A 13483-nucleotide genomic window follows, 5' to 3' on the forward strand; every position below is an offset into this window, starting at 1 on the left:
GTACAAGTTGTGAAACAGTAAATGTTAATTGTTGTAGGTCTTAACGATCTTTGCACGGAAACTTCCTTGGGAAAAGAAAAGATGATGTTTTAACAGCAAGGATACAACAAAGTACAAAGAAATTGTCATTTATGAGTTGCTGCCACGATCTCTCACCGAGGAATACATGTATATTCATCACTGGTAAGCCACAGGATATGACACACCTGCTTCAACCTAAGTTGTCTCTGTTTCAGTTCACAAGAACATCAAATATGACATACTGTATGTATACATAATCTTGTCACATGAATATTAACTCTTGGTGGTTATGGAATGTCTCTAAGTCATATCGGTCCCTGTCAGCTGATGACTGGAAAATGACAAATCTGGTCATGAGGAAAGAAATATCATTATTGCATCGACAACAAATCAATCATAACTACTGCAGCTGATAACAGCACATTCGCTGTACAGTGCACTCCCATTATAGCGAACACAGATATAACGAAATTCTGGTTACAATGAAGTAAAAATTCAGTCCCTAGCATTATCATCTCTATGCTTTTTAATTATTAGTTTGGTTATAACGAAACTTTGATGTACCAAGTAATGAAAGAAAACTGCCGGTCCCAAGGATTTTGTTAAAATGTGAGTCCACTGTGTTAAAATGCAGTAGATCTACACAATATTTCCCTTAACAAAAAGCAATGAAATCCTCATTGTTAAACGTTGCAGCTCATTAAACAGCACCCAAGATAACAGAGCCTCATTTCTTGTCACATTCAAATCATATCGTGCAGGCAAAGTTGTTGATGCTAGATCACCAAAAACCACAAAAAAAAAAAATTCGCCTCCCCTTGCATAGCATGTTTTGACATTTGCTAACATTTGGGTGATTTCAAGTTCAGTGCTAGTGCTGGTGCTAGTGTTACCACCAAAACAACTCTTAAATTGAGGTCCAACACCGACAGTAACTCTAGCACAAGCAATATCAATCATAGCTATTGACCCCCAACACTAGTGTTACCTTCACACCACTGCTTTGTCTGTGGGTTCACACTGGAATTGTATGATGAAGAAATCGAGTGGGTTCTGTTCATGTCAAATAAGAAAAGATACAGCCATAAATTATCCCTTACAGACAAATGTTGAGGAAGGACTAAAGAGCCACAAATTCGTTAGCATCTCCAAAATACCACGATCCCAAGTTTGCTTCAAAAGTGTTCGTGTATTTTCCATAGGTGTCTGATGCATTAGCAAAGGTTATAAATGTAATTTAGGTGATGGAAAAGGCACGCACCTATCAGAAAGGATAGTGGGTCTCAAACGTATCATAACGCTAACACCAACACCGAACTGCAAACAACAAATTTGATACTTCCCAGGGGCTGGTGTTAGTCAATGGGGGAAAAGCACACAAATTGCCTGTACATATAGTGCAATTCAATTCTGTAGATAAAATTCAACACCTGGGGCCCGTTGCATAAAAGTTACTATTATGGTAACTTTGTCATCCAATGGTAACTACCATGGCAACAATACTCAACAGCCAATCAAAATCAAGAATTCCATGGAAGTTACCATTGGATGGTGAAGTTACCATAATAGTAACTTTTATGCAATGGGCCCCTGGTCCAACACTAGCTACCAGAATCATGTCTTACATTTAACATCGACCTACTTTACAAGCCAAATGGTTTCAAGTTTGAGACTGTCACTGGTGCTAGTGTTGAAATAGCATCAACACCAGCCCAAGCCCTAAATTTGAAATCACCCAATGATGTTGCTTTCAATGAAATTTTAGGTTGCCCCACAGTCTCCCTTATAAAAGGGAATTCTTGAAATGAGGACAAGATTCACATGATAATGACTGCACTTATACAGCTTACTCATAAAGACTTGCAAGCCTTTGTTTACGCATTACATACTTTGTAAATGTAAATCATCTATTCAGATGTAATACCACGTACATGTAGGACCAGTAGTAGCAGCATAATAACAAGATTATCACCACCTAGAGATTATTTTCACACAAGTCTAAACATTAATCAGACAGTGATGCCATCAAGGTTTCGAATTGTTTCATTGCATAGTCACATGCATCCACTGCTAGAACTGTAGACTTAATACACATTACAAATGACGAAAGACCAAAGGAACAATATCTTATCTTCATGAAAGTTACGAGTCTCGGTTTTGTTGGAAACAATTCAATACTGAATCATCCAATGATGTGACTACATAGCACAAGTATTTTACTGGATGGAACAACTGCCCCATATCTTTCATTCCTAGAAAAACTTTAATAAAACATACATTATTACACATAATGACATGTAATTCTTTGTACTTGTACTTCATACAATTCATAATGGTATGTGGATTGCACATGTCCTTCATAAATTTATGCACAATGTTAGCAACGACTACTAACAGTTTGACATGTCTCTATTTGTCACTTTTACATTTCATTACAGAGTTTGCTCATTTGAGGGAAAAATAAACAAAAACAAAAACAAAAACAAAAAACAAAGAGCAAGTACTATCAATACTGTGTTGTTAATGGAAATCCTGAAATACAGAATTGGACAAATGTTAGGCAAATACTTGTGATGAGTTTAACCAAAATAAAGCAATGGATGTAACTTAATAATACATTTGAAGACTGGTCTTCAAAAGGCTAGCTATAGTGCAATGTGCTTCAATCTGGAATCCAGTACATGTGCAGTGTGAAATGGGTGATACAATGTTAACTCCAGACCATTTTACAAGCTTCATGTCAATTAATCCCACCACACACATAATCAGTTTACACACAAGACAATAGAAAGCTGGAAGTGAGCATTAGAAAAAAGTTGCCAACCAAAGGAGTATCAACACCCCAAATATACATCAATTTGAAGTCTCAGCAATCTACTGAAACTCACATGTAAGCAAGCACATAGCACCCTATTCTGCAGGTTCGGTCACATCTGGATGAAAGGCAAGGTGTCAGTAATGAGGACTAGCGCCCTCTTGAGGGCTGTAGGCTGTGCTCCATAGTTTTGTAGGGGATTTCCCTGCCCGCCGCCGCCGAATGGAATCACTTGCATAGGGGCTTTGCTGGAAGTCTGTATATCCTGCGGAGGAATTGAGATCAGATATCATATCACATGTCATGATGCATTCCACTTATTATGTAGAGATGATTACTGTAAAATGAGAATTGCTCACGTGCATTCCAATTTCGCACTAGGCACATTAAAATGCTCATGAAAGTTCTTGTCTGCACTATGCAGTGAATGCCAGTGGCAATTCATGAAAATTTCTCGCCGCAAAAAAGGCTGTTGTCTCCAATCAAAGAAAATTTCATTCCGCTAACATATCTCGCTCTACAGTACTTCCATAACTGCAAAGAACATGGCATTGACTACCAGCCTGTCCACTAGGATGCTTCTGTCCCTCATACAATCATTTCATGAACTGGACATGCACATGAATGTTCATTTAAGTTTTGATGAAGATCATTGTTCTTGACCACAGACCAAGGATTAACCTTACACCCTCTCTACAAAAAAGCTAGTATTTCCTAATCTTTTTCTATTTCAATCCATAACACTATCATGATTAATATATTTCTCTTGCAGAATTTCTGGCATGAAAAAGACATTTGGACTTAATTTTGGCAGCCTTTGACATGGACCTTTGACATAAGACAGACAATATTACTAGTGGACATTACTTGCTAAAGTTACAATGGGAAAATTATATTTTAACCAAAGTGCAGTAACCTTTGACCATAACTTTTGACCTATCACCACCATCCCCATGTTCATGCAAAGAGTTATCAATTTTCATCTACCCCATTCACCAACTTATATCACTACAGGATACTGTAAAACATGATAAATTCGCAGCACAAAATTTTCGCGAATTAGAGCTGATGGCCTTTTTCGTGGCATGAAATTTCGCGAATTGCCACTGGCATTCAATGCATATAGTGTAGACAAGAAATTTTGCGTGCATTTTAATTTCACGAATCTTGGCGCTCGCAAAATTCGCGAAATTGAAATGCACGCGAACATTCCTCGTTTTACAGTATTCCATGCACAAGCAATGTCTGAAAATGACAGTTTTGGCCAAAAAGTACAGTGTCACTATACTGAGTGACTTTTGACCTTTAACATTTCACCAGTGTAATTTCATGCAAATGATTTTCTATCAATTTCTACATTTTTCTTCTTCTTTTTTTTTCACCAAACTATACTAGCTATGGGATATTCCTCCATGAAGTTACACCTGAAAGATGCCAACTTAGACTGGAGTTTAGTGACCTTTGACCTTGAGGGATTTTGCCCAAAATTTAATGAGCACATCTACACTTAATGTGACGTACCGAGCCGGACTACCTAGAAATTATAGAGGAGGGGGGGGGGGGGGAGATAGCATAGGGCTATTGATCTCATAAATAACTTCCTACAAGCATGTTATACTTTGCGGGTATGGATTATTATATGAGAAAGGTTATGATGCATTTTTTACAATATTTCTTCTCTTTTACTTTCATTTTTTTCTTGTATCATGTAATATTCTTTGTTTCAACATCACAATTATCTTTTATTTTTATTCTCATGATCTGAAAGTGCAGTGGCTTGCAATTTATCATCACTCAATAAACGGCACTCTATTCATAGATAAAGTCATTTTGGCAAACTGTAAACATATCTTTCTTTATTTCCAATCCTTACTTTTTCTGTTTTCCTTATGTTCTACAAGTTTCTACTGTTTTCTCTATTTGTTTAATCTAAACCACTCTTTAATTTGTTTCACTTACCAAAATATGTGTCACATACAAATTAATAAAAGTGTAAATAATGGGAATGGTATTGCTTTACAGAAATGAGCACTGCTTTGCAATGTGATAGCACGCAAGCAATTTTCCAAGTTTTGATGGAGATATAGTTGGTTTTTGTAATCTGCCACCTGAACCGCATGTCTGCTCTCTACATATGTTGTATGAAATGTGCAGAAGCCATCTAAAAATAATAAGTCATGACGGATTGCTGCAAAAGTCACAGCCATTGCAAGGCAGCACAAGATATTCCTGAGAAGAGGGCCTTGGAGCCCCTCTGGCCCTTTAAGGTGAAGTAGGCTTTGATAGATACTATTACTACAGCCAATATCTTGGCTTTGCCATTTCTGTTGGCAGCTTAATTCAGACTTTCTGCACTGTTAGGCTTCCATTATTGCAGATGTTAGCTAAGTTCAGTGAGCATAAAACTTATTTGAGTCAAGTGTCTCCATTCTGTTGGACAACACTCACTCCAATATGGACAAAGCTCAAAATATACAACCTAATAGCAATGTAATCATACACATGGTTAAGAATGAAAATACTAGAGGAGCAATAAAACAGAAATCATAACTTCGTTTAAGCATATACCAAAAGCATTAAAAAAATGCTGCACATGTTTAGTAGCAAACATACAAAATATGGACATCCAAAATTATCATCATCCATTTAGTCAGGAGTTAATACAAACGCATTTCAAAACTTTCATCAAAACATCTACAGTAAATTCAAATTTCATGTAGGCAATTCTAAACTACATTGGATTTTACATGCTCAACATTCTCATGTGCTGCAAATAACAAGTTTAATATCAACCTTTGGTCAACAGCTACATAAAAGGCTGCTACAAACAGTCGTGTAGCATGCACTTTTTCGAGATGTAAGCAGAAATAGTGATTCTTTGCTAAATTGACGCAGACAAAAGCTCTGCAGTGCCTACACAGTGAAATCTAAGCAACCAGGAAAGGTGGGTTTTTTTTTTGTGTTTGTGTGTATGTGTGTGTGTGTGTACCTTGCATACATATATTACTAAAAGTGTGTATAACCAATGGGAATGAATTGATTAAAGGAATAAGCGCAAAGACAACAAACAAGCAGATGTTTGATACGCATGTTTGATGGACATGTGATGGGTTACTGTTATTATGACACCTGAACTGTATGTCCGACTCCTAGAAATGTAGTTTCACCCCTACTCCTTTTTAGCATTAAGATATATAATCTAATCATATCATTATCCAGTCTTGTCAAATGAAGAGAAAATGTCACTTGACTGGTTACTTTGTCTCTAGTGAACAGTCCAAAGTGACACTAACTCTTGTTTCTACATGTGCTTAACTGCCCTTCCAGGTAAATGCAGGATACTAAATATGTCATAAAGCCCTCTAAAAAATGATGGAGCGTGGATCTTGCTTTCAGTTTTCTCATACATTGCTCCAATCAACTGTTGGGAAGGTATAAAGCAAATTTAAACTCAATACCAAGCATCTGGTGTATACTGTATACGCTATATATTTCGCGGGGGTTTTATTTTCGCGAATTTCGCGAGTCGGGAGCTATTCGCGAAATTAACAACACGCGAAAATATTACCTTCCAAAATGAATCCCTTGCCTTGATGATACGAACATTTCAGTACTAGTATACCATGTCACGGCTTACCGAACAGACCATACTGGCTAAGCTTGTTTACGCACGTCCACGTCTACTTACGAATACTGTAGAGAGCCAATCCATTATCGCAAGGGGACCACTCGTCAGAAAATCTAGGGACCACTCGTCAGAAATCTAGCGCGATGGACTTAACCACTTCAAAAATGTTGAATTCTAACTTACTAGTTTGCAGAGTTTGGCAAGTCTTTTCCATGCAGTGTATAACTAGTATCATTCTTATTTGCTAGTAAGTTGAAAATTCACACTTTCTTTGCCACTTCATATTTTCTCTGGTCCCCCAATCGCGAATTTAACCACTCGCGAAAATGTGTGACAGCGGCAATTTGCGAAAATTTATGTACGCGAAAATTATAGCGTATACAGTATACTACTCTAATCTACCACGCATCAAGCCAACCGGGAATAATAGGTAACTTCAGAGAGAAACATTTACTCTCTGTAATCTTATCACACACACACTAACAGATTTTGATCTACGAGCACGAAAATATGATGCCTTGAACAGAAATAAGAGCCTTTGGTTGGATAAACTATAATTTCCAGGGATAACCAGTCATACACATACAGACAGGTCTTCAATTACTTTCAGTTCAGAAATGATGCGCAGTTGATTGGCTAATGTATTTCTACAGTAGGATGAATAAAGTTGTAAACATTGTAGAGATTTATGGAAGCAGCTATGGCTGATGTTAGCGCACAATGTTTCAGCAATGCCATGAGAAGTACGTACAACAATATCACAAGATGTATACAGAATAAATCTCAAGAAATTGTGAATCAAGAAATTGTGAATAATTTCAACACAGTTTGAGGCATTTTCCTCTTTATTTACGAGGATCTTCCTGATGATGGAATGAAAAAGAATGAAGTTTTTTTCTCTAAAGATAATGATAAACAGCATATGATGTCACATGTTATGTGAAAGAGAGTTATGTCAAAGGAAAACTGGGAAAGAAGAAAGTCGATGAGGCAGATTAGCATCAAGTCAATTAACAAAGAAAGCTTTGAGGAAAAGTGAAAAGATACATGTTAAAGCCTGAGACCCATCTTGCTTAAAAAACTAGAAATGTCGCTATAGCGACTGGTATGCCTCCGCCATAATGCATGGTTCTCCTAATAGGTCTATAGTACAATGTCTTGACAATGCATGATGACAATTTCACATAATTGGCAAAATATTAAAATGACAGGTTTGTCACAAATGTGATGAATGTTTACTTTCCTTGAGCTAGGTTTAATTGGATGAATGGCTATACTGTCTAAGAGTGCAGGTATTTGGGGATTTGAGGATTTGTACCTGACTTTTGGCCCTTTTATAAGTGTAAGGAAGAAATGAAATTGATCACTTTCACTTGACCTTTGACTTTTGGGCAAGACACTTCCAAGAGAATCTCTATTGGGTAATACATGCAAACACTAAAGTTTCAAGAAAATCCTGCAGGCATTGCATCTAGATAAGAGGGAAACAGTGACATTCTGATGAGTTGACCTTGACCTTTGACACCCCCCCCCCCCTTTGACCCCACGACCCCTAAATTCCCTAGATGATCACTGCCAATTAGTACATGCACTAAGTTCCATGAGATACCTTGGTATATTTGTGAGATATGAAGAAAAAAGTAAAATTTTAACATTTTTACTTGACTTTTGACCTTTGACCTCATGACCTTAAACTCTCTCTGGGGAATCTTTATTTGGTAGTTCATGTATACACTAAGTTTCAAGAAAATACCTTCAGGCATTGCATAGATATGGGGGAAATAGTAAGATTTAGAGCATTTGACCTTGACCTTTTGACCTTTGACCTTGAGCATGTGCACCCAAAAGTTGATAGGCAAAACTTCGCCCACTCATACATACATCCTGATGCCAAGTTTCATTAGGATACCTCAAACCGTTTTTTAGTTATGCTGTCCACAACATTTTATTACGGACGGACGGACGGACAGACGGAAGGACGGACAACCCGAAAACATAATGCCTCCGGCGACACTTCGTGGCGGAGGCATAAAAAAGGAACATCTAATGTTTATATGGCAGTCTTCCATGTCATGCTGTTTCTGGTTAACACACTTGCAATAGACATAGAAAAATTGGCTTTCAAATAAAGATTCAAATCATTAGACATGCAGCCTATAAATAAATATAAATAATTATACTTGTTTTCCTTTGGTGGTGAGCATAGTGAAAAAACATGTAAAGACAGAAATGCAGGCGAGTGAATACATGCAGGAAGTTAACTCATTTGCAATTCTGAACAATCAGAATGATAATGGAGCAAACAGTATTTCTTGATGGAAGAAAGAAAAGACCTTGAGCTGAATTATTCCCTGACTGCTTCCAGTGTGGTGGTGACGAGTTGTCAATTTGAGGAGTGGCCCCTGATTTATGGGGTCTGTACGGGTTATTATACTCTAAGGGAAGAACACAGGAGGAAGAGAAGGAGAAGACACAACAGACGACAAAAGAAAAAATCATAATAATTCAGGACATGCACATGTGCAAAATAAAAGATAGTGGCATGATGAATAAAATAAAGATAAATTCAGTTACACTTTAAGGTTCTTTTTGGCTAGGCTGTTACATGGTGAGCAAACTTTGGCTGCGAACACCAGATGTTCATTACTGGTTTATCCTCAGAATATCACAGGAAACTTCATGACTGAATCTGTAGCACACGATTTGAGCCAAACTGGTTTGAGGCCAATCCTTTGTAAGTCGACATGTGGTGGCAATATTTACATTGGAATGCACTGTGTAATGTCGACCAATACTGTTTGGATTTCTTGCAGAAAGATCATAACAATTACAATTATCTTTAAACTTAAATGGCCCATTCAAAACATTTAAATCAAGCAGAAAAACTAAACCCACTTGAATCAACACAACTGATATGAAAAAGCCTTATTTGGTAATGACATTGGAAAGCTGAATTTAATAGGCAAACCAAAATTTTCTAACGTAAATTTCACCACGATGCAAAAGGTAGAGGACACTTCCTTTGGTATTCCATCTAGTCCTCAAATTGACCACAATGACAACTAAACTTTCATGTACTTAAAAGTCCTCTACAGTTTACACTCACCAGAAATGGAAGGCAATGTGAACATAACGATTTAGATATGACCTGCATGTGCAAAGCAACCAAATAATTATACCTCTGGCACCCTTTGGTGGCAGAGGTATGGAAAAAAAACATATTAGCTTGGTATTGTGCATAATGTGTTCTTTTTGATATAACTGCCTCAGTCAGAATGTGTCTTACCTGGCGAGTGCTGGAAGTAAGGGGGTGGGGCAGAGACTGGTGAGCCAGGGGCGGGGGAATGGAGGAAAGCCCCTGATGTAGCTCCTGCTACATAGTAACGTGGAGCCAGGAAGACATGGTAGCCTAGAAAGAGAGAAACAGGAGACATTAGATGTGTTGGTGGTGATATGGTCTTCGTGTGATCTGTGAATGCCTCTAAGAATAAGCTGGACAAGCATAGAAGAATTATGTATTTGACTACGCATAACTACTACATTAAGTCCTTGGTCTCAAGCAGTTTTCATTCCTTCCTGCCATGTGTAGGTCCCATAGATTATTAGAATATCACTTTAATATACATATTTGAATGAGATTAGCCCAGGCTATATATTGAATCAAGAGCAGCTGAGGATATAACCCTGATCGATGAACAGGCTCTGACCTACACCATCGTTCTGGAAAAAGTAAAGTAAAGTAAGTCAAATGAAGTGCATTGTAAAAGAATGGAAGTACCTCTTTCACAGTTCTGATTCTAATATTTGATTTTTCCTGCGATGAAGAACCTGTATTCAAGCATTAATTCAGATTACAGACAGGATGGCAACACATGCTAAGTCTCTAAGAGGTACCTTTACACCACCCATCATACAATATTCAGAACTTTGTGAATTTTATCCTTTACACTGTTTTACACTCATTTGTAAACTTGGTCTCAATGATTTTTTTATCTCTGGCCCATACCTGGAATTTATTGCACTTAAACATAAAATGTGTATTTTTGCACAGAAAATATCCTTGACAGGTCTATACATTGATCATACTACCTTCCAAATACAATGAAGTACATATATAAGCACACATACATGTAACACAAGGACATACAGAGTAGCCTTGGCCACTGACCAGAAATAAACAAACAAAACACAATAGTAGAATAAAAAGGGGATGAAGCTACTGTACAAGGAAAGAAAGGAGGAGAGAGAGAGAGAGATAAGAGAGTGAGGTAGACTTACATATAAGCACCATGGCAGCCACAGCTAAGATGAAGATAAGGAAGAAGAGCCACGTCTGGTAGTGCTGGAGGAAGAGATGGAGTACACTGGCCCAGCCTGTCACTGGATCCTCCGTTGCTGGTTCAGACAAGAGAAGTACATCATAAATTCAGTCAAGTGAATTTAGATCAACCTATCCATGGTTCTTACTTTGATTAATCACATAGAATCCCCCCTACATCTTTATATCCTGACCTTGCAATTCATAGCAACTAAGTAAAATAAAACAGCAACAATTACAACACTAGTTTTTGTTTGGTTACTACTCCTAGCACTACTATATTCATCATCATCATCATCATCATCATCAACACAATCATCACTGTCAGTGTCATTCCATTTTTACAGAAGAATATTAATGACTCTGATGCCACCAACATAGTAGGAGCCTTGAAAGATAATTTGCTTGTAATCAAGTTAGCAATAGTTGCCACGACAAAGGTTTCATCCAAGTTGCATGATTACGCTCATGCACAATAAAAACGACAACAATGATTTAGTTTAGTCAACTGCTCTGAATATGAAGAAATGCAAATTCAGTACTCACCCACAACAGGCACTAAGTTGATCTTGATGGGCACAATTATTTGCTGCCCTGTTACTGTATTGGAGAGTTCCACTGAGGCATGAAGTATTGCAGGGCCATACTGAGAAATGGAAGAGTCCACTAGAGCCACAGGGAATTTCTTTGTCTTGCCCTGGAGGTACGGCTTACCAAGAGCTATCACTTCCGTATCATTGGTTGAAGCCTTTGATTACAGAAAATGAGAAAACATTAGAGAGGAATTTCAGTCTAGTTATAAGTTGGTCCAATAGGATGGAAGAAAATCTACAAAGACAACAATGAAAATCTTCTACCTAGTCCGGCTAGAGTAATGGCATATATCAATCATTATTTTCAAAACTACATATCAATTATAGAAAATAACTTAAGGAGTTTTTGTGAGGTCAGTCATTGCACGATGAGTCGTCACAAGAGTCATACCTGGACATTTGTCAGTACTGAAGGAACACCCTCAATACCAATGTCCTCTCGTCTGCTAAACAGGGTTAGAGTGGCAGATGTCTGCTGAGCGGTGTAGGCAGGGAGGAAAGTGAAGGCGACTTGATCGGAGACTATCCTGCGCTGGCCAGGTATGGAGAGTAGCCGGGCGGAGAGGATCAGAGAGGTATCCATGGTGCTGAGGAATGAGGGCGTGTGTCTCAGCTTCAGCTGACTGATACTACAGTAGTAAGTACCTAGGTCATCAAAAGGTTCAAAGGTCATGGAGCAGATTGAAGTGTTACTTACATCATCACCATCATAACATCCCAAAAATAATAATCAGGAGGATATTACACTCAATGCAGTTATTCATATAAGTGCAGTGAAATACAAGCATAAGGTCAGAGCAAACTGGAGTGGTGTCAGGCGAATCATTGAACGATTTTCATTACAGGTCATTTGACTGTGACATCAAATAACATCAGAAACGTCAAGTTATCCAACATACACGTATCAATATCATAAAGGCTCCTAAGAGGAATAAGGAGATATTTGCATGCTTAATGCATTTAAATGGGCAAACATCAGCAAGTTACAAATTGATACTGATAGTCCTTTGAAAATCAATGAGACCACAATGTTGATATTTTTTGCTGAATGTTCAAGAAACAGCCCAAGTTTTGCAATCAAATTTTGACACTCTTATCTCATTGTCTTTTTAGAAAAATGCATACATCCCATCTCACCTTGTTCAGGGTTGAATCCTGCAGTAACGTGGAAGAGCTCACTGGGGGTCACGGGACTGCTCCTGTCAGCAAACTGGAGCTCACACTGGAAAGGGGGTGTGATCGACTCCTGGGACAGCCTCTCTGCACCACAATTCTCACCTGAACAAAACATTCACCAACAATTGTTTTCAAAAAAAGTTTTACTGGAAATGACGATCATGAAATGGAAAGCTGAAATCCCAAATCAGATCACTCTCTGCATAATATTTACATAATTTCTCGTTGTGTCCTATCATTGGGTTCTACGATTTCATTTTCCAGCAACCCTATAAAGAATATCATGCTCCTCTGAAGCACTACAGGTTCCTTGGAATTGTGAAATCAGGTCACATGCATGAAACAAGGGAAAGACAATATGTGTGACATTTAATCTGTCATACACATCTATGTAGAAAAAAAAATACATGATTCATGTTCTACATTTTAACAACCTTTGTGAATTTGGGCAAAAGCATCTGCAAAATTGGAAATCAGCAAGCACTAGCCCATTATTTTTAAAACCTCTGAAACAGCTAAGTTCTTTTAGCATTAAAAAGGTGCACCATACAATGAGTTCACTATTTCTATCTAAGTATTTACCTTTCACACTTGAGACACCATTAAGTTTCACTGAAGCATAGATAGTGTCATCATTAGGAACAGAAGAAAGGAAGCTGTTCTCATTAGCCTCTAGGCTAATCCGGACGATGGTGCCAATGGAAACCTGAAAAAAACATTGAAATTGCATTGACATTAATTTTTCATTACAAATGATATTTACAGTGCACACACAGTACTCTTTCACAAATCTTTTCTGGATGATATTAAAGCAATGACATTACCATGTATTGTACATGCAAACCTTAAAATCTTTCTTTCCAAAACGATGTCTAAAGTAGCCCTTTCTTTGTTCCATTCACTGACCAGTTGGGTGATAGAACATCTACTTG

At 37.7% G+C, this 13483-nt stretch overlaps 1 protein-coding gene across 1 annotated transcript in view; it reads right to left on the reverse strand.

Moving 5' to 3' along the window:
• Positions 1-2760: 2760 nt before the first annotated feature.
• Positions 2761-13483, reverse strand: part of LOC139745604 (nuclear pore membrane glycoprotein 210-like) — a 48674-nt gene continuing 37951 nt past the window's right edge. The window contains exons 36-42 of the mRNA XM_071655999.1: positions 13134-13257; positions 12513-12653; positions 11767-12020; positions 11329-11530; positions 10743-10859; positions 9751-9873; positions 2761-3101 (exon numbers count right to left, since the gene is read on the reverse strand). Of these exons, the coding sequence (XP_071512100.1) occupies positions 2974-3101; positions 9751-9873; positions 10743-10859; positions 11329-11530; positions 11767-12020; positions 12513-12653; positions 13134-13257 (1089 nt within the window). The 3' untranslated portion in view covers positions 2761-2973. The remainder of the gene's footprint in view (positions 3102-9750; positions 9874-10742; positions 10860-11328; positions 11531-11766; positions 12021-12512; positions 12654-13133; positions 13258-13483) is intronic.

This window comes from Diadema antillarum, unplaced genomic scaffold (assembly GCF_040938485.1).
Source record: "Diadema antillarum isolate AM-2024a unplaced genomic scaffold, OU_Dant_1.0 seq00001279_RagTag, whole genome shotgun sequence".
Lineage (NCBI taxonomy): Eukaryota > Metazoa > Echinodermata > Echinoidea > Diadematoida > Diadematidae > Diadema > Diadema antillarum.